General features: G+C 50.4%; 1 protein-coding gene across 1 annotated transcript in view; it reads right to left on the minus strand.

Moving 5' to 3' along the window:
- Positions 1-22,133, minus strand: part of LOC135425687 (S-adenosyl-L-methionine-dependent tRNA 4-demethylwyosine synthase TYW1-like) — a 92,861-nt gene that overhangs the window by 40,742 nt on the left and 29,986 nt on the right. The window contains exons 9-12 of the mRNA XM_064678240.1: positions 17,897-17,949; positions 14,467-14,585; positions 5,947-6,056; positions 812-989 (exon numbers count right to left, since the gene is read on the minus strand). Coding sequence (XP_064534310.1) covers positions 812-989; positions 5,947-6,056; positions 14,467-14,585; positions 17,897-17,949 — 460 coding nt within the window. The remainder of the gene's footprint in view (positions 1-811; positions 990-5,946; positions 6,057-14,466; positions 14,586-17,896; positions 17,950-22,133) is intronic.

The raw sequence follows: 22,133 nt of genomic DNA on the forward strand, positions 1-22,133 counted from the left end.
GGACTGAGCTGAAACAAGGAGCTGAGTGACACCCCAAAGCCACCCTGCACTCAGCTCACCCAGCCCCAGGCTTGGACTTTGCCAGAGGGATCAGCTGATGGAATTCTGAGCTCCCACCCACCCTCAGCTCACACCATGTGCTGTGTTTCCTCGCTACTCTGCTTCAGACTTTGTTAAAAGCAGCCTGGATGCTCCAAAGCAGCAGAAAAAGGGATTCTTTGCATTTGTAAAGACTCTTGGAGTGTCCATTAATGTTGTTACATTGACAGAATCACAGCTCAAGTGCCTCTGAGAGGGAGGTGAAAACCTCTGATCCCACTTTGCCAGTGAGTGTGTGCTTGTCATGTGTCCTTGTCCTGCACTCAGGGTCCTGCTGGAGATGCTGGGCTGGACAGAGCTCTGGTTTGAGCCAAAAGCTGCTCTTAGGGAGTGAGAACAAAGATCAGACCCAAAATTTATGAGCTCAGTCTCCTGCTGTGGCTGACAGAAACACTCACACCAGGTACCCACATCCCCAAGCTCAAAGCACAGCTCCCTCCCTGTTCTCCTCCTTCAGCAGGTACAACATTCCATGCTCTTCACTTCCAGAAGCAATCCCAGTTTGTTTAAGAGGTACAGGAAGGAAAATCAAACTGGGGGAGAGAAAGAGATGAAAATGAGCACAGGGAGATTGAGGTTCAAACCAAAGAGATGCCGAGTGGGTTTTCCATTGCCATCATGCAGAGCTCACTCCAGTGGGGGATAAAGTGGAATCAAGACACAGGTCAGCATTCCAATGTTTTAGTAGGAAGGTATTTCATCCAGCTCTTACCTGATCTCCTCTGGGAACTGTGCATTGGTCACCAGGAAGCTGGAGATGCTGTGCTGGTGCAGGAGCCTCACGAAGCGGTTGATCTGGGGGTACATGATGGGCTCCCCCACCAGGGACAGAGCACAGTGTTTCACTGTCAGGGCCTCCTCAAAGCGAGCTGCCTTCACCCCTGACACACCTGGAGAAGGGGGAAACAGCCTTAAATCAACAATGGATGGGGCCCTGAGTGACATGGTAAAGTGGAAGGTGTCCCTGCCCATGGCAGGGCTTGGAACGAGATGGTTTTTAAGGTTCCTTCCAACCCAAACCATTCTGGGATCCCATAACAAATCCCCCTCCCAAACCTTGCATCTGGATCCAAAAGACACCCTGGCACAAGGAGGACTGAGAAAAGCAGCTGGAGCCAGAGGGGACACCAGGCCACAGGCAGTGCCCAGGAGCAGCTCTGCAGGAACCCACAGACCGTGTCCACCCAGGGCCTGGGGCTGTGTGTGCCCTGATCACTGCTGTGAGCAACTTGGGTAGTAGTAATGAGTAACCTTTGAGCCCAGCTTTAACATTTGAGCCCAGTTTTAACCTTTGAGCCCAGCTTTAACATTTGAGCCCAGCTTTCCATTGCTGAGCCCTCAGTGGTGCTGCCCGAGCGCTGAGACAGAAACACAAGAGGCAGTTTGATGCAACTTCAAGCAGGTGTCTTAAAAAAGAACCCCAGGTTATGTGTGTGTGTGTCTGCTGTTGGTCCCTGTGGCCCCCCAGCCCCAGGAAAAGCAGCTCCTGGGGGAGCTGAGCACGTGTCACTGGGCAGAACATCAACAGCTGGGGCTGAATCCACACCGGCAAACACGCAGGGAGGAGTTCAAAACCCCACCACAACACGGCCCTGAACAGCCAAAGGGATTTCAGAAGGAAGAGGAAAACAAGAGCTCAACTGTAGCACCCATGTGAAAACACCACCTGCAGGTCTGACCCACCTGAGGTCATGATTCCCAGGGCAGGAAAACCCTCCTCCAGCCCACCCAGCCCTGCCCGAGCGCTCAGGACCCCGCGTGGAACCACCCGACTACAAACAAGCCTCTGCTCCAAATATGTCACTTCACATTTCCTTGACGTGCCTTGATGTCCTCCAATAATATCTGAGGGTTTACATTGGGGGCTGGTCTTTTTTGAAGATAAAAAAACAAAGCCCTGAGTGTGGATCCAGGTCCTCAGCTCACCTCTCGTTGCCTTGACGCTGCAGCCCAGAAAATTCCACCCTGTGCTGCAAAGCCCAGATAAAAAGGGGTGTTTGTGGATATTGCTGCAGCCTCACGTAGAAAAAAGCTGATTTGGAATCAAAGCAGAGCTTAGTGAATTTTAAACCAGCCAGGCTCAGTCCTGAGCCAGTGACAGGACTAATGGTTATTCCATAGAAACTTGACAGTACTAAATGAGAGCTTTATTTGAAAAGAAAGAAGCATCTGAACCACACACTGAGATTAAAGGAATAACTTTGGTATTTCTAAAGCTACTGTAAGTCATTTTTGGAATTAATTAATTCCCCTCTCTCAGCATCTCTCCTCTGGACTCCCATAATTACCGTGGCAGCTTTGTAAGCAGAGAGAAGAAAATTCCAACATCACCTAAAGTTGGAGTGGAACTTTCTCAGAACAGTTTACACCAAATCTGCTGAACAGCAAACACAGCCCAGAGGAGGGAGAGGGTCTGTGTGCAAACATCTGACCATACAAATCACCAGCCAGGCAGGAATAAGCTACAACAGCATTAGTGCTATTCCAGGAGGGCAGGAACTCTCCTGCACTTTGGGGCTGTTTTTACCCTCAGGGACTCTCAGGATTTCCCAGCATAGGTCATGCATTTTTGTTTGGTTTTTTTTCCTTTTCCCTGGGCTGTATTATCAGAGACTCCCACTCTCCTATTTCTGAATTATGTTTCCATTCTCTGTGTGCCCTTTGCAAGGGCAGAGAGATTTACCAGTCACTCCCTGGAAAAATGTATCCATCAACTGAACTGCTTCCCACCTTCACTCCAGAGCAGTAACATTTCTCTCCATCACTTACTCTAAGAGAGAATTATGTGACTTTAATGTCTGTGGTCTTCAAAACCAGCACAAACTATGGCAACAATAAAGGAGAACATGATATATTAGAGGGACTCAGAGAATTGAGGGCTGTTCCTCCAGGATATCCTAAAGGATAGAGGGACACAAGAATTCTTCTGTTCCTTCAAAGAAAATATCATTTCTACTTCAATGCATGGAATTAATACAGCCTCATAGAATCCCAGAATGGTTTGGGTTGGAAAGGGACCTTAAAGATCACTCAGTCCCACCCCCTGCCATGGGCAGGGACACCTCCCACTGTCCCAGGTTGCTCCAAGCCCTGTCCAACCTGGCCTTGGACACTCCCAGGGATGGGGCAGCCACAGCTTCTCTGGGCAACCTGTGCCAGGGCCTCCCCACCCTCACAGCCAACAATTCCTTCACAATATCCAACCTAAATTTCCCCTCTGGCAGTGGGAAGCCATTCCCCCTTGTCCTGTCACTCCAGGCCCTTGCAAACAGTCCCTCTCCATCTTTCCTGTTGGCTCCTTTGGGCACTGAAAGACCAGTCAGGTCTCCCTGAAGCTCCTTTCCTCCAGGCTGAACAATCCCAGCTCTCCCAGCCTTTCCTCCCAGCAGAGCTGCTCCATCCCTTTGATCCTCCTGGTGCTCCTCAGAGGAGCTCAGCGGTTCCTTTGGCACCTGGAGATGGCACTGGGACTACAAAGGGCAGCACCAACTTATTCAAATGGCTTTGGGCATCACCTGAGCAGCATCACTGGGTGCTCAAGCCCTGAGGGATCTCTAGGTAAGACATTTCCCCATGGTTTTATTCTCCAGGAGCCCAGATTTGTCTGTTCTGCTCTGGGGGTCAAACAGCTCAGCCCTGCTGGAAGTTCCTCTGGAGCCCCAGTCAGTGCTGCAGAATCATGGAATCACTGAGGTTGGAAAAGACCTCCAAGATGGGGCCCAACCATCCCCCAGCACTGCCAAGGCCACCCCTAACCCATGTCCCCAAAGGCCACATCTACACAGCTTTTAAACCCCTCCAGGGATGGGGACTCCCCCACTGCCCTGGGCAGCTGGGCCAGGGAAGGACAACCCTTTCCATGGAGAAATTTTCCCAGTATCCAACCTGACCCTCCCCTGGCACAGCTGGAGGCCGTTCCCTCTCCTCCTGTCCCTTGTTCCCTGGGAGCAGAGCCCGACCCCCCCTGGCTCCCCCCTCCTGTCAGGGGGTTGCAGAGCCAGAAGGTCCCCCCTGAGCCTCCTTTTCTCCAGGCTGAGCCCCCCCAGCTCCCTCAGTCCCCTCCTGCTGCTCCAGCCCCTTCCCTGCACACCCTCCAGCCCCTCAGTGTCTCTCTTGTCATGAGGGGCCCAAAACTGTCCCCAGCCCTCGAGATCCCCCAGCAGTGACAGCACAGAGGGACAGAGCCACAACAACCTGCTCCTCACTGCTTAAGCCCTGGGGGGGTTTGTGGGGTTCTGATGGTTTTTTTTTGTTTCAAAAATCAGTCCCAGTAAAATCCACCTGCTGTTTGTGGAGCTGCTAAGTTGGCTGGCAAGACATGGCCATGTTTTGTGCCCGAGGCAGCTCCAGCCTGGCACAGCCCACTGGGGACTTCCATCCCTTCCTGCATCCTTTCCCTGTCCCTGCTTCAGCTCCCCCCACACTGCTCCAGCTCCATTTTGCTTTCACTGATTCTGCTCCAACAATATTTCCACAGGCACCCCAGGGAAGCGACAGTGTAACATCCCCAACATGGAACAGCAGCTCCTGGGCTTTTCCTACTGATTTTTCCTCTCCTTAATAAACCTTTGGCTCCCAAGGCAGGAAGCATGTTGCCATCTATCACTCTGAAAAAAGTAACACAGCTTTTCTTTTCCCACTTTGCAGCTCATTTCTAGTCCAGAACCACTTTTTTCCCCCCTGCTCTTTCTCCTTTCACAGTTCCAGGTCAAGGGTAACTGTGCTGAGGATGCACAGGCACATTTCAGGGAATATTTATGAATTTGTTTAATGGAGAAGAAGCTCCCAAAGGAGAGAACTGGGATGTCCTTACAGGCCTCTTGACACTTAAGCAATATTTTCAGATGCTGACAAGTCTGTCCCTAATGATTCCCTGTTCCCAGCCCTTTCTGGGAAGAGAGCAGGGAGTAGTAAAGGAAAGAAAAGGTTACTCTTTACTCCAGGGTGATAAAGGCTTTACTTAAAGGACTTGAAAGACTTCAAGGTTGGAGACTCTCCCACCTCTCTGGGCACCACCTCGGCTGAAAAAGCTGATTTTCATGTCTAAGCTGACCCTTCCAAACAGAACCCCAAGTCTGTGGTCCCTTGTTCTACCACAGCAGGTGGGTCTGTGGGTTCAGCGTGGGCTGACAGGGGGTTACAGACTCCTCCAGAACCTTCCACTGCTTCCACTCACTGAATCATGGACAAGGTCTCTAAGATATCAAACCCAACCAAGGTTATCACATTTGGGAAATCAAATAAAACCTCCCAAAAAACAGCCATGTCTATACAGAGACAGAATGAATAAACATCCAACTCACAACAGGTTCCCATCTGAAGGAAAAGCAGTGCTACTGAGAGGGGAAAACTGCAGCTTCAGTCAGAAAGAGGTGTTTGAATAATTCCTGAAAACAGGAATACCCTGAATGCTGCTGCTTAATTATTAATGGGGAAAACACAAGCTGGAAGTTTCAGAATTAACACAAAAGCAGGGGATTAAGGCTGGGTATTTCCTGATCACTTTTAACCTCACTTGTACAGAAGAGCCAAGATTTCCCATCATCCAAACCAGTTTAACCACTGTGGAAATCTCTGTGCTCACCAAGGGAAAAGATGCAACAACCACCAAGGTGCAACTCCCCTCCTCCCCTGCAGGCAGCACCAGACACCCAGTGGCTGAGGGAAAGGTCAAACAGCTCAGAAAACAATAAATGTGCCACAGGAGTTTCTTCTCTCCCATCTCTGTGATGTCCCACACCTCACATCTCCCTCCCAGATGACCAGAATGTTCTCCCCCAGGCTCTGAAGGTGCCACTGCTGGTTGTCTCCTCAAAGCACCACGGATGGGGTGGGAGGAGAAGTTACCTCTGAACTGCTGGATCATGTTCTGATGGTTCTCCATGGCCTCCTGCAGGATCAGCTCGGGCTGGTCCATCTTCCAGCGCCACTCTGTGCCCACGGGGTTGGTGTGGTGTCTGAAGGGAGAGGAGACAAGGCACTCACTGGCATTTGAACACACCTGGGAGGACCCACCTGCCACCTCTGGCAGTGTTTAACAACATTAAAAGCCACGACAAATTCCCAGCAACATCCTGCTGCTGACCCAACTTTCAGGTGTCATCCTTGACCACCACTCTCATACCTCTCTCCTTGCAGGCTCTGCTCTCCCCAGAGGGAAAAAATGGACCTTGCAGTTCCTATTAAACTTAACATACCTATTCTGAACCCCAGGTGAAAGGTTTCTAAGCTAAAATGATGTTCTGCAGCCACGAAAACCTCTGTAAAGAAAGGAAAACTGGTTCTACCTCCTCTTCTGACCACGGCTGCAGAAAGCTCTGGAGAAGGAAGGTCCCAGGACACCTTTAGTTCCATTTTAAAGGCACCAACCACCACCCTGAGAAGGACAGGATTTGTTTCTAATCCAGTCTTTGTTTTGTGCTGTGGCAACAAGGCAGATTAGGGCAGGATGCTTCAAACTCTGAGAGCAGGAAGTCTGCACTGTACCACAGTGGTGGATGTGTTCATGTCCCAGACTGAAGGAGAAACCCCACAGATCTCCCCTCTGAGGAACAGCACATTGGGTTAGGAAGCCAATCTTGCCTGAAAAGGATCATTGCATCCAAAACCAGCAAAAGCCCACCCAGGGAAATCCACACAAGCACCTGGAAGATCTGCAGGGTTTCTCTCCATTTCTTATTTATCAGCATGAGAAGATGTCACAAAACCATTGTAAGTCAGCTGGGAAAACAACCTGCATCCTGACCAGCAAATGAGACACCACAAGCGACTGGTTGGTCCCCATCATGGTCCCACCTGACAAACAGAGCCCAGAGAGAGCCTGTCCCCTGCTCTGAGCAATCCCCCACTCCTGCTGCACTTGGATCAGCATCTAACAGGGATCATCAGCCTTTAAGGATCATCTAAGTCAATGAATTTCCTTGTTCTCTCTCCATCTTTACTGTTTCTTTCCAAAACATGCTGCAACAGCTCATTCCTTTTTCCCTCCCAGCCCCACTGCACTCAGAATAATCCACTGAGAAAAGAGCAGCACATTTGGCAGTGTCTGTCACAGAAGCTGCTGGATTAACACAGCTCTGGACAGGGAAACAAGACCAAGCAAAATATCCCCCTGACACTGAGATTTCTGCCCCGGTGCCCCCTGTTTCCAGCCCCACTCTCCAGCAGCCCTGGAAGGCAGCCAAGGAGAGGGCTGGGAGGTGCCCTGCTGCATTCAGCCTGCCAGCTCCAGGGACATCAGGACATGAGCCCAGCACTTAACTAAGGGAGGAAAGACAGGGAAGCACTTTCTCAGGATGAAGTGGCTGATCCAGCACTTGCTGGAGACAAGTAAAAGACTCCCACTGACTTTGGACAGGGGGGAATGGATTCAAACTAAGAGTAGATGAAATCTTAGGGAGAATTTGTTCCCTGTGAGGGTGGGGAGGCCCTGGCACAGGTTGCCCAGAGAAGCTGTGGCTGCCCCATCCCTGGAAGTGTCCAAGGCCAGGTTGGAGCAACCTGGGCTAGTGGGAGGTGTCCCTGCCCATGGCAGGGGATGGGACTGGATGAGCTTCAAAGTCCCTCCAACCCAAACCATTCTGGGATTCTCCAAGTGAAAACCTGCAGCTGCACACTCTGCCAGTGCTAAAGCCCAAATTCCAGACCCAGCCTCACTAAAACCAGCCTTTTAGTTCAAACATTTCTTCATCTACTTCAAGAGCAAAGATTCAAGCACTGCTCCCAAACTTTACCACCTCAAGGATCCTTTAAGCCAAAACAGCTTTGCTTTCTGTATTTCCCCTTTTTCTCCCTCATCTGCCAACATGGCAAGTTTTCAGAATGTCAGCTATAAAATGCATTTATAAAACTCTTACATGTTTAACTACATAACTTGTACCTTGTATATTTTATAGGGCAAGTTGGCAGAAAATCAATAAGCTCTGGATACACCCTGGACAGCTGTTGGTGTCCAACAGGCCCTGAATTTTGAACACGTCCTAACTGTTTAATAAACATAGCAGGTCATGTCTACAAAGCAGCTTATTTGGCAAAAAAGGAGTTTCTCTGCTAATAGGAGCATAAAAAAGCAATGCCTTGTGGCTGAGATTGTTTGATGGTCCCCAGAACACACAGGATTCCACTGTCACCTTCCCATTCCCCCCCAGGCTCTGTGACCCTCCTCACCATCTGCCTCACTGGTGACTCAAGTCTAGAGCTGGTACCTGTGCATGGGATTCCTTCCTTCCCTCCCAAAATAACACAAGGAAAAAAGAAATCCCACCCAAAGCCACACACACCAGAACCCCTTGATTTTAGCAGAGATTCCAAGTGTGGAAAAGGTTTGCTTTGATCCTTCAGAGACATTTCACTGCTGCAGCATCTCACCACCATGGAGTGAGGCAGGACTGCAGCAAACACGGTGGGAATCTCCCAGCTGGCTCCCAATTTTCCCTGGCTGACCATCCAGCAGTGTTATCAGACCTTTGATCCACCAGGATTAGGTGACAGCATTCCCAGAGTGTCCCTGGCAGTCCCTGAGACCTCTGTGAAGGTGTGTGTGCATCCCCGTCCCAATCGCTTGGGGATTGGTTTAATAAATCTGCTTTTGCTTTGTGCCTTCTTCAAAGGATTATTAAAGCCTTCCAAGAATCTTTGAGGGCAAGTGGAACTCGGGGATAAAGTATCATTTGCTCCAGAGCTGGTGATCCCTGGGGGGCAACATGAAGGAAGTGCTGGTGGCAGTGCCCAGGAAAGGACAGAGCACGTCCTTCTCAGGGAGGGGAAGAGCAGAATAAAATTAAAGAGTCCAAGAAGCATCTTCAGTGAACCCTGAGAACCATCAGAGGAGATCCCAGAGGAGAAGAGCTTAAGGGCAAAGGAGTTGAGGAGAACTGGCAGGTTTTTAAACCCCATTAAGGCAGAAGCACAACCTGCAGCAATAAAAAGCGAAGATACAAAGGATAACAAACCCCAACCTGCTCTTCTGCAACCCTGTGATCCCTCAGCTGCAAACAAAACCAGCACAGGAACACAGGGCAACCTCAGAGAGGGGAAGGGCAAAAATCAGACACAACTAGAAAAGGACACACAAAAGGGCTCCCAAGGATGACTCTCCCTGTAATGATGGGAGGAGGAAAACGAGGAACAAGGAAAAAGCTTGTCCAGTGCCCAAGCAACCCACGTTTAATGTTCCTCTGGGATGACAAGAAACCTCTTTGCAGCTTTTCTTCTGCTTTTTCCTAAGAGCAAGAAGAAGAGCAGAGACTGGGTTGGGAAGAGAACAGGTTAGAGATATTTAAACTCTCTGGGATGGCTCAGTCACCCCAGAGCATGGTGGATAAGTTGGCTCAAAGTATCAGAGGGTGCCAGGGGTGGTTCAGATTGGATAGCAGGGAAAATTTCTTCATGGAAGTCTTCATGTGGCAGGGCAGTGGGGGAGTCCCATCCCTGGAGGGGTTTAGCACAGTGGATGTGGCACCTGGGGCCATGGGGCAGTGGTGGCCTTGGCAGTGCTGAGGGAATGGCTGGACTCAAGGATTTCCAAGGGTTTTCCCAACCAAAAGGATTCTGTGATCCTCTTCCAACTGACACTTTGGAAATCTTAAGGACAGAAGCTGCTCCCTGATGAAGAAAATACATCCCAACTCCAGGAAATGGAGAGCAGTTCCCAAAAAATGATGCTCAGCCCCTCCCAGGTGTCTGCTATGTGTTTGTGTCCCCCCATCCCATCCCCTCCCAGCACAATCCTGCTTGGCACAGCCTCCAAGACCATTTCACAACTAATCTGAGTGTCAAAACACACCAAAAAGTTGGTGCCTGGGCACCAACCCCCTGCAGGAACTACCCCAACCCATGTGAGCATCTCACAGCCAATAATCTGAATATATTCCCCACCAATGCCAGAAATTTGGGAGCTGAGAGTGACAACTACAGAAGCCTTCAACAAGCCCAGGTCCAGAAAAATGCACAGTGCTACAGGATGAAAATCAGAGATTCCAATCCCATTTCACCTGAGGAACATTTTCTCCCAGAAATGCCTCTGATTACTGAGCTGGCAGAGCACTGAGACTCTTTACCACTGACAGGGGCATGAACTGGGGACATTCCATGATTCCTGTCCCATTTATATGGTTATTTCAAGAGCTCCTGGAAGGCCCAAAAATCAACAAACCAGTGAAGAACCAAATGTGAAGGAAACAATATATCACAATACCTCACTCCTGTAAATAGAACAATAACCAGGGAGAAAAGAGCAACAACTCAGCAGAGCAAGGACTGGTGGCTGGAGATGCAGAGACTCTCTGAGGTTCCAAGTTTTCCAAGCCTGCAGTGACAACTCCTTTGACATCACAATACTCCCCAATTCCCTGAAGGATTGAGCCTCTGGAGTCAAGTTACTTATTGAGGAGAAGCTTTTGTTTTAATCTGTTTTCAGTTTCTTCTTCATTTTTTAATGACCTGAAGTAGTTCTCCTAGGAGAGGTTATTCATTTTGAATCTCTTCATTTTGCAGGGTTTCCAGTGATCACTGGCTTTTGGCCACACACTTATTTAGTGTGTGCACAGAAGAACTTCAGCTGTTTTCTACTGTAAACCTGAAACCTTCAGGTACAGGTATAAACAAAGTTACAGCACAAGAAATATGAGCCAATTCCTCCACAGGATATTTCACTCTGTCTGCTTTGCCTCCTCCTCAGATGCAAAAGTAATAAACTCTATTAATTTCAATCTGATTTTGCTGTTCCACCTCTCCACAATAATTGACTGGGTTTCAGACACTCAGATCAGCTCATCCCAGGAGCTCTGCCTGGTGACTGTGCTGCAGTTTGGTGTCAGGAAGCCTCAGAATCCTCTCTTGCTCTAACTGATTAAAAGATTTGGCCACTTGCACAGCTCCATTTAGGCAACCAGGCTAAAGAGACACTACAGAGCAGGGATGGGGAGGGACAGACTCCCTCTGTGAGCACAATTATGTTGCAGTAATTAAGGTGTGGGTTCCCCCCTCCAGCCCAGGAGTTCAGCACAGCTCCAGGCTGCCCTGGGGAACACCAAACAATCCAGCTCACAGAATCCTGGAATATCCTGAGCTGGAAGGGACCATCCAGGACACCCCAACAATCCCAGAGAGCATTGTCCAAACCCTCCCTGAGCTCTGGCAGCCTTGGGGCTGTGCCCACTGCCTTGGGGAGCCTGGGCAGGGCCCAACCAGCCTCTGGGGGAAGAACCTTTGGCTGAGATCCAACCTGAGCCTGCCCTGACACAGCTCCAGGCCATTCCCATCTCTCAGTCTGTTTTTTCTGTCCTCCAAAAAAGCTGCCACATAATCCTTCAGCCCCAAGCTCTGACCAGCTCTGAGGGGACAGACTGGGCAGCACGAGCCAGGGAGGGGGCACTGGCAGGAGTGGCAGCTCCCAGGGATCTACTGCTCCCAGGGACAAGGAAAAGGAAGGGCTCCAGTGCAGAGCCAAGCTACATCTTTTACAAATTTTATTTGTAAACCAATTTTATTTATTTTAATTACACCCTAATTTTCTGCAGGTGTTTGGACACTGGCTCCACCCATGAGGTCCAGTGGAAGGTGTCCCTGCCCACAGCAGGGGGTTGGAATGAGATGAGCTTTGAGGTCCCTTCCAACCCAAACCCTTCCATGATTCCATGACTGGTTTGGGGCCAAAACGTGTCAGTGCCAAGCAGCCAACTCCCCTGACATCCAATTCCCAGGGAAAGCAGCTCAACTGCAGCATTTCTTGCCAAAGTGAGGAAAACAAACAGGCTCCTTGGCCTTTTCCTCAGCCATCCTGGGAGAGCTGCAGTGGTTGTGCAGTTGGAAACATTGGCAGGCTCTACAAATGTCAAAACCCTGAAAGAAGAGATCAGGGGGAAAAAAAAAATCACAGAGGCCTTATCTGCAAGGCAGAGCTGCCCAGGGAGAGCAGCAAGGCGTAAAACTGGTGTTAAAAACATTCTGCCAAGAGCAGATCAAAACTATTGCTTTGTGTGTCTCCAACAGCACAGATGGCAAGTGGCTGCTAAGGAGGGGATGTGTTTATCCTGCACCTGCAATCCCATGTTCAGTCTCACATGGTTAAGACTCTGCAAGGTGTGGTGGGTTTAAAATAAAGTGCAGAGATAGGCCTGACTGCAGGGTTTGTGAGCTGGGCTGGCACAGGATCAGCAGGGATTTGGTGTAGGAAGAAAGGATGGAAATCTTTCTTATTATGTGTGGAATATAATAGATAAGAATCCTTCCTATTATGTATGGAACACACCAAATCAGCCACACAAAGGCTGCAGCAGCCCAAGCACAGGATGTGCAAAAGTAACCAAAAAGAAGAAAACTTCTTTCAGCAGCAGGTCTGGTTTATGTCAAGCTTAAGTACACAAAGCAAGCCCTGGGATGAGCCTCAACCTGAGCCTTACATCTTCCAACTTAAAACTTCCAGCTTCCCATGGAAGTATAAGACAACCAGCTGCATTCCACGTGGGAGAGTTAATCTCCTGCCCCCCCATTTCACCCACAGGAGGTAAATATATGAATAAATACATAAAACCTGTCAGCACAGCCCCCTGGAAAGCTGTTTCCTTGCATTCAGGTTGTAACCATCAGGAAAATCAGCATCCTAGGGCTGCTGCTTCCAGGATCCCTCTGAAGTGCAGAGTGCCAGTTACAGGATGATGAGTTAGAGGCACGTGGAATGAACCAATTTATCCCAGTTACTGCACTCTCCAATTTACACTTGCTGGACTTCCCTGACTCAGTCCATGCTCCCCACACAGGCTGCTGCTAAGAAATACTGAATTAGCTCAGTTTTAAGAGAAACTGTGTTAAATCCCCTGTGGAGTAATACTGGGAACAAACCACCTCCTCCTCTTTGCTGTTTGGGATGTACCTCCTGTGTAGGGCCAGAGGGACAATCCCATGCCCAGCATTCCCAGGCACCCTGCAGAATTCAGTGCAGCACCAGAGCTGAGACGTGGGAAAAGAAGAGACACGAGTGGCACATTCTTCTTCCCAACCATCACACTGCTCTGAAGGAAAGCAGCAGAACTTTCTCATTAAACATTCCATTTGCTGAGTCCTTTCCAGCCAGGATATGAGGAAAGCCCATCAAGAGCACCAATTAACATTTTGGAATAGACTCCCAAATGCAAACTTAACAGGATGACCAGCGTCTGGTGCTTAAACTTAACACCAAGGCTGGAAACAGCTTCAAAGTGCCTTCAGAGCTAGAGCAGTGCTTTAAATGTTCTCATGAAATATTTGCATTATTAAAACTTGAAGACTATGAGAGACAGAAAGGGGCACTCAGAGGAGTTTGGCTGGTTTTGCATGGAAATATTATCACAGAATCCTAGAACAGTTTGGGTTGGAAGGGACCTTAAAGCTCATCTTGTTCCAAACCCCTGCCATGGGCAGGGACACCTTCCACTAGCCCAGGTCGCTCAGGATTATTTACTGGGATGTGGGGCACTCAGGCTGAGGGATGGAATGGGTGTTGTTGGCAACCTGGGGTAAGGCATAAATCCCAAAGGAAACACAGCTCTAATGAGATGAATTAACAAGCAAGGTAGAAGACAAAAGATCTCAAAAATAACCTCCCTGTCCTCCCACTCAGAGCACTCACACCACTGCTGGTGTTCCTGCTGAGCCTCAGCCTCTCTCCAGACCCACCCTGCCCGGGGGTGCTTTGAGAACAGGACAGGGACAGAATCCCAGGGTGGGTCAGGCTGGAAGGGACCCCAGTGGGTCACTGCTCCCACCTCCCTGCTCAGGCAGGGCCAGCCCAGAGCACAGGGCACAGGATTGTGTCCAGAGGGCTCTGGAATCTCCCCAGGGAGGAGACTCCAGCCCCTCCCTGGGCAGCCTGTTCAGAGCTGGGGCACTGCCCAGGGAAGAAGTTCTTCCTCCTGTCCAGCTGGAGCTTCCTGGGCATCAGTTCCTGCCCGTTCCTCCTGTGCCATTGCTGGGCCCCCCGAGCAGAGCCTGCTCCATCCTCTGCCCCCTCCCTGCAGCCCCTGACACACAGGGGGAGGGCCCCTCTCAGGGTCTGCTCTGGAGGCTGAACAGCCCCAGCTCCCTCAGCCTTTGCTGCTCAGGGAGATGCTCCAGTGCCCTCCTCATCCTCACAGCCTGCGCTGGCCCCGCTGCAGGAGCTCCCTGGCCCTGCTGTGCTGAGGAGCCAGAGCTGGGCCCAGCCCTGCAGATGTGCCTGCCCAGGGCTGGGCAGAGGGCAGGATCCCTCCCTGCCCTGCTGGAAATGCTCTTCCTGATGCTCCCCAGGATCCCATTGGCCTCCTCGGCCCCCAGGGCTCCCTGCTGGGCAGGGACAGCATTGTCTCTGTCCAGCAGACCCCAACCCCAAAGTGAACCCCCCCAGGGTTTTACCTCCAGCAGAAGACACACTTGTTGGCACAGGCCAGGCTGGGGGTGGCCTCCATGCAGCGGTGGCTCTCGATGCCATAGAAGGTGTGTTTGTAGCAGCCCCCTCGGCCCCGGAGCATCGACTGCGGGCACAGAGAGACAGCACAACACAGCACAGTGAGAGCACAGCCAGACAACACAACACAACACAGCACAGTGAGAGCACAGCCAGACAACACAACACAGCACAGTGAGAGCACAGACAACACAACACAGCACAGTGAGAGCACAGCCAGACAACACAACACAGCACAGTGAGAGCACAGCCTGTCCAACCACAGGGAGGGCACAGTTTGAAACCTGCTCCCTTCAGTCCCCAGGAACTCCAGGTCAAAGCCCTGTGAGTGCCACTGCGAGGTCACCCAGGACACCAGTGCCACCAGTGCCACCCGCTCGGAGCGATTCCCAGCACACACATATCAACAGTGTGACTGTTCATACACAGCCCTACAGGCAAAGTGCATTTATGAGGTCAAATTTATAACTTTTGGAGGAGAAAAAACTTTAATCTCATCAGTACCTTCTCCCTTGCAGACCCCAGCACAACAATGTGGAGCTTTCACTGAACCAGCCCACAAAAAAAAGCAGGAGAAGCCACTGGAGATGCAAGAAGTGTTGTTGTAAAAGGAGTAACAAGGATGAATTTTAAGGCTGCCCTACTGAACACTCCATTCCTTTCATTTGCCTGCCAGAGTGTTTCTTCCAGCACTAAATTAAATAAACACCCTGACCTTATAAACCCTCATTCACACCCAGCAGTGGCTCCAGCAGGACTCTGCACTTCCCTTCCCAGCACAACCCCAGCAGCTTCCCAGTGGGAATTAACTCCTGTTTAGCATTCAAGCTGCTCGGAGCAAAGACTGCCTTTCGTTAGCTCAGTTAAATAAAAATAAATGAGAAAGAAGCTACTACTCTCAAAAGTAAATTTGCAACATGACACAGCAGCTTCTTATGCACCTGAAGGATCCTGGTGATCCAAAGGAAAGTCTTCACTGAGCAGCAGGGAAAAATATCCAGGTAACCCCTAAGGTATGCACAGGCTGGTTGTACAGGTAGAAGATGAAACAAGGTGGGAAATGCTGTTTATTCTACCCATTCTTCAAACACAGACTTCAGGAGACCCACAAATTCCAGGAGAGCAAGTTATATTTGGGACTCTTCTGAAAATGTGCAGGTTTTTTCGCTCTTTTCCGGGATTTGACAGAACACAATCTTTGCTATCTGTGATATCCCTATGAAAGTCTATTTAATGCTAATCCTGCCAGCCCTTCTCCTGCTTTCCAGTGATCCAAATCTCCAACGAGGCTCCTGGAGACACTCACACACTGGTGTGAACCTCAGGCAAAGCCACTGCCCGGAACCAATTTCAGCTCAATTTATTAGAAGCCTTTACATTCAATTCCTGCTTAAGCTAAAAATAGTGTGGGCCTATCTAAGCACACAGAGCTGCTATTTATTTTGTGAAATGGCTTTACAGCACTGCATTAAATTCTGGTTCTTTAATAAAAGCAGCTTCTCTGCTTTTCTCAGTCGCAACATTGGAGCTTGACAAGTTTTTCTTTGAACATTTCACGGCCTTCTCTGACACTAAAAATGATAGAGGAGAGAAATATTTGTAAGAGTGAGCAGCAGAAGCATCAGTGGGATCGATGTATCTCACAAACACTCCTGACAATACAGGGCTGGGCGAGGAGAACAAGGGTTTTGATGAAACAGTTCACTGACAATACAAACTGGTGATTGCCATTCCAAGGGCTCTTTCCAAAACAAACAGAGTTAATCAAGCAGCAAAACAGAGCTGAGAGACCAAGGGCTGATCATCTCCAGGGTGCAGGAATTAGAGATGTGCTGGCACGTTAATGAGGGGCTGATTCCCACAGGTTCTCACCCCAGGAATGCTGGAGGGGTTGGTGTTCTGCAGCCTGGAGGGGGAAGGGTCTGCAGCACCTACCTGTGCTGGGGAAGGGGCTGGAGCACCAGGAACAGCTGGGGGGGCTCAGCCTGGAGAAAAGGAGGCTCAGGGGGGACCTTCTGGCTCTGCAACTCCCTGACAGGAGGGGGGAGCAGGGGGGGGTCGGGCTCTGCTCCAGGGAACAAGGGACAGGACAAGGGGAAACAGCCTCAAGTTGTGCCAGGGGAGGGTCAGGTTGGATACTGGAAAAATTTCTTCATGGAAAGGATCATCCAGCCCTGGCCCAGCTGCCCAGGGCAGTGGGGGAGTCCCCACCCCTGGAGGGGTTTAAAAACTTGTAGATGTGGCACGTGGGGACCTGGGTCAGAGGTGGCCTTGGCAGTGCTGGGGGGATGGTTGGACCCCATCCTGGAGCTCTTTTCCAACCTAAATGATCTGTGATCCTCTGATCAATGTTACTCCCCAAATGTACAACCCTAGAGACCAACTTTCAAACTCTGAGTTCCTCAGGGACCTGCAAAGAACAACTGAAACTACAAACACTCTCAAGTAGCTGAAGTTTGTTCTCCAGGGCTTTGTGCCTCTGCTGGGAATGTTTTTAAGTCTGCAAACTGCTTGAAAAGGTTACAGAGCCTACAACAGACAACTGCAGGGCTGGAAGGGAGGTATTTTCATATATATCATAGAATTACTGAGGTTGGCAAAGCCCTCTAAGACCATGGAGTCCAACCATTAACCCAGCACTGCCAAGCCCACCACTAACCCATGTCCCCAAGTGCCATTTCCCAGCTTTTGATGTTTCTTCAGTGGTTTCTCCCCTATTTTAGGAAACCAGCCCCTTCCTGAGGGGCTTTTACATACCCTAAAAGCCTCTTGCCCAAATTGTATCTGTGTTTCCCTTTTCCATCAGTATTTATCCTTCCCCATATGTACATACCCACGGGTATCACACACAACCACGTCCATACACACTCCCACAAGGGGAATTTTTAATAGTCCTACCATTAAGAAGCGACACCTCACTGTTTAAATCTGATTTAGAAAACCAGAGGAGGAGCAGTGACTGTCCCAGCCCAGCACAACAGGCTCAAACATCCTTGTGTGCCCGTCCAGGTGGAACAATGGGCTGTTATCCCTGTTTCAGAGCCCTCACACTGGTGATGGAAACACTGGTGATGGAACCTTCCCCCTTTCCTCTGCAGTGTCCTGCTCCTGCCATGTATTCCAGCAGGCAGGAGAGATTTTAGCAGACAGCAGAATAACAGGAAAAAGCAGCAAATGATGTTCCCAGCTCTTTGCCACAGTCACATTCTCACTCTTCACAGCAGGGTTTTAACAGCTTGAAATGCAAGACTGAAGTTGGAAAGAGGCAATTTGGGTTTGTGCACACTTTTAAATGACATTTCATTGGGAAAGTGAAATACCTGAGTAAGTCTCTAGCTTTGTTTTATTTCCCAAAAGAGAAAAGGAAAGAGAGCACACCTTTGTCCACCGGCAGAGCTTCACCCCAGAATGGCTCCCAATGAGTTTGTAACCTGAAAACAAAGCAAAAAATAATGAAGAGCTGATTTTAACCTGCAGTAATTGAGACATAAAACATACCAATGGGTACCCAAAAGGATTAAGCATCACAGACTCAGTGTTGCTCTTCCTCATTGGCCCCCAGGTGACACCCCCAACAATGACACAGCTGCACATCAGAGCCAAGGCTGTGGCCACCCAAGGGACTTCAGCCAACTGGGAATGGTTTCTTTTGATGGGACATTTATTTATATTGCTCAGTCCTCTTTGAATCAACAGGGTGGCCAGAAAACCCCTCTGTGGAAGGGGCTGGCAGAACCACAGGTCTGAGCCAGCAATGTGGGAGGGAGCAGGACAGGGAACCACAGACACCTCCCTGGCCCTGAGCCATGACCCTCCAACAGCCTCTTCCCAGCAGCCAGGATCCCAAATCCCCACTGGCAGGTCTGACTGAGCCCAGAGCACAACACCTGATTCCCAGAGCAGCTGTGAGGGCAGGGGAAGGGACCCAACACACAAAGCTCAGCCTAAACCCAACCTTCAGGCTCACCAGCTCCATCCCCGTGGTTCTGGTGCAGCCACAGCGAGGGAGCTGCTGCTTCATGCCCACAGAAAAGCACTGCCCCATTCCCAAGATCAACACAATTCCATTTAAATGTCTTGCTGCAGGAGGATTAATCCCACAACACTCATTAAGCACTAAGTGCTATTATTACCCAAACTGCTCGAGTTGGGTTATATCCCTCTTTGAAAAAAAAAGTGCTTAGAGGCCAATATGTCTCAAGGATTAAAAGTCACTTCAAAATCAGCATAAAAATAAGAGGGATTTGTGATGCCTCGCTGTGTCACTCACAGGGCAGCTTTTCTGTGGCACTGGCCTGGCTGGCCCCAAACTCAGCACATCCCAACTACCTGCTTTAGGGGGCAAAAAAATATCAAATGTTAGCTGTCAGGTCCTCTTCCTGCCAACCAGCATGAGCTGAACAGGGGAAAAAGTCTTCTGCTCAGCACAACTGGCCTTCAGCTCCTCCAAGGAGCAGCAGCACAACTCCCTGCCCTCCCTGTTTGTCCCTGGGCAGCTCTGGCACAAGATTCCAGGGAGAGTGACTGCATCCCAAAGAGCCCCACACCTCCAAGGGCAGGGAGCCAGCCAGGAATGACAGTGCCAGCAGATGCCACAACAGCTGCACCAGGTGGAAGTTGAACTGTGTGAAGGCAGACACGGCCAAGGGGGAGCACAGTGCTCTGGTTCTGCCACTCAAAGCCAGCAGGGATCTGCCCAGGCTCCTCTCCTGCTTCACCTGGGGTTCAATCCCAGCTCCTCACACTGGTTCTGACCTTGCTGGGGGGTCAGGACAGGTGGTTTTAGCCTGAGGTGACACAGGACACTGCACAAACAGCAGCACAGAGGAGGTGCCTGGCAGGACCCTCTGTGAGATGGCAACGGGCCCAAGTGTCAGACAAAGTGAGGCTCTGGGGGCTTCAGAGCCAGGCTGCTCCCATGGCCTGGGCTCCATCTCCCTCCTGCTCTGTGGGGATGGACAATACTGCAACATTTGCCTCTCTGAGTGAATAATTCCCAATATCCAGAGGGATGGAGCAGCTCTGCTGGGAGGAAAGGCTGAGAGAGTTGGGAATGTTCAGCCTGGAGAAGAGAAGCCCCAGGGTGACCTAATTGTGGCCTTCCAGGACCTGAAGGGGCTACAAGAAACATGGAGAGAGACTGTTTACAAGGTTTGGAGTGACAGGACAAGAGGGAATGGCTTCCCACTGCCAGAGGGCAGGGTTAGGTGGGATATTGGAAGGAATCCTTCCCTGTGAGGGTGGAGAGACCCTGGCCCAGGTTGCCCAGAGAAGCTGTGGCTGCCCCATCCCTGGGAGTGTCCAAGGCCAGGTTGGATGGAGTTTGGAGCAACTTGGAATAGTGGAAGGTGCCCCTGCTCATGGCAGAGGGTGGCACTGGATGATCTTTAATGTCCCTTCCAACCCAAACCATTCCATGGTCAGCTCTTCTAACATGGAACTGACGGTCCCCAAAGCCACAAGCAATACTGGGGACATCTTTCCCTGGGACTGGATGACACTCAGAAGATCCTGTGGCAGGTTCTGACACTCTCCAGTGGCACAGCCACACACACACAACTGCATCTGGCTGTGGCCCGACATCTCCCCCACCCTGGCTCTGCCCTGCCCAGACCTTCAGCTTTCCTTTGCAAACAGGCTTGTCCAGCAAGGTCTAACCTCAACTGAGACCTCCCTGCACTGCTAAAATTCCTGTTCTTACAGGATTTCTGGATGAGAGCTCAAAGGAATGCTGCATTCCTCCTCCCTCTAATACAGCTGCCTGAGCCAGACTCTGCTGTCAACCAGCACAGCCCCAAGTCTTATTTTTGCCATTTTTCAAAATCCAGCAACAGCATTCATGGGAGATTATTCCCTCACAGATCACTTGTCAGTAGAAGCAATATGGCTGCTTTAAAATGGGCTTTGGAGGAAACTTAAATTGGAAATAGGACATGCTCTCCTAGATTTGCTGCTGAGCTGTTTGAGGGAAGAGAGAGGAAGCAGCTAAACTGAGCAAGATGCCAAGCACTGGAGCCCAGAGCTCCAGCATTTTCTCTTCAGTTACTGAAATCAACTTCCACCATGTGGAGCAGCCCCAGCTTCCTTTCAAGGCCAGGAAAACTGCCCATGTTCAACATCAAAACGGAGTCCTACAAACTGCAGCCAGCTTGAGGGATGAGAAGGGGTTTATTCATCTTGGCTGCTGCCAGGAGGCCCAGCTGTGGTGACAGGAGGGAACAGCAGGACTTGTAGAACTCCCTAAAGCCACTGTGCAGAGAACTTGGGTCCTTCACCACAGGGGAAACGGGGAGGAGTGTGGTCACCCTGCTACAGCCACGCAGTGAGTGCTGCCCTGACCCCTGGGAGTGAGATAAAATATCAGTGGCCAAGGCTGGGCACTTTTTACACCTCTGCTCCAGGTGAGCAGAGACCTTACAGCCTCTTTCTTGAAGCACTTGCTGTGCTGCTGGGAAGGAGGCAGCAGAAGAGTCTGGGCTAAAGGGAAGTACAAAAGGTTAAGCAAGAACCAAGCAGTGTCACAGAATCGTGGAACTGTTGTGGTTGGAAAGACCTCTGAGATCATCGAGTCCAACCATCCCCCAGCACTGCCCGTGTCCCCAAGAGCCACATCCACACATCTGTTAAACCCCTCCAGGGATGGGGACTCCCCCACTGCCCTGGGCAGCTGGGCCAGAGCTGGACACTCCTTTAATGAAGAAATTCCTCCTGATGTCCAACCTGACCCTCCCCTGGCACAGCTGGAGGCCGTTCCCTCTCCTCCTGTCCCTTGTTCCCTGGGAGCAGAGCCCGACCCCCCCCCGGCTCCCCCCTCCTGTCAGGGGGTTGCAGAGCCAGAAGGTCCCCCCTGAGCCTCCTTTTCTCCAGGCTGAGCCCCCCCAGCTCCCTCAGCTGCTCCTGCTGCTCCAGCCCCTTCCCAGCTCCGTTCCCTCCCCTGCACACACTCCAGCCCCTCAGTGTCTTTCTTGTCCTGAGGGGCCCAGAATTGTCCTAGGATTTGTGCAGTGCCAGCACAGTCACTTCCTCACTGCAAAGTTTCAAACCAAACGTGAAAAAATGCCCTCCAAACCCAGCTTGGAGGGTCTCCAGCCCTGTTTCCCTTTTTCCCTTCAGGAAGCTCAGGGCAGCTCAACTCCTCCACCAGCTCTGCCACAACTTCCCCCTGGCTCTGCCATGGAATTCTCTGGAATCAAATCCCACTGATGGCCCCAAGTCTGCACCTGTGGGTGCCAGGACTTCCCAGCCACACATTCACTGCTTTGCTCTTAAGGGATATTACTCAGGAGCAATAAGTCTAAGTGAATATTTGGATACAGCACCTTCCAAACAATCCAGTGTGTTGTCTTGATGGAACTGCTCACAGTCCCTCTGTATCTTCAGATGCTAAAGCTGAACAAACCAACCTATTTATTATTTCTCCAGCCTAATATTCAAAGGATTCCTTCAACTATAAACAGGCTCACAGTAATCAGCTCGACTCCTGTCTAAAGGCCCAAAGAGCATCTAATCTGAAGGCTGTGTATTAGTTGATCTTGCTGGAGATGATAAACTTGGGATGACCCAGAAGCTTGCCAAACTTGCTGGAAATTAAGTGTCACTTTTATAGACATGAATT

The sequence above is a fragment of the Pseudopipra pipra genome, chromosome 21 (assembly GCF_036250125.1).
Source record: "Pseudopipra pipra isolate bDixPip1 chromosome 21, bDixPip1.hap1, whole genome shotgun sequence".
Classification (NCBI taxonomy): domain Eukaryota; kingdom Metazoa; phylum Chordata; class Aves; order Passeriformes; family Pipridae; genus Pseudopipra; species Pseudopipra pipra.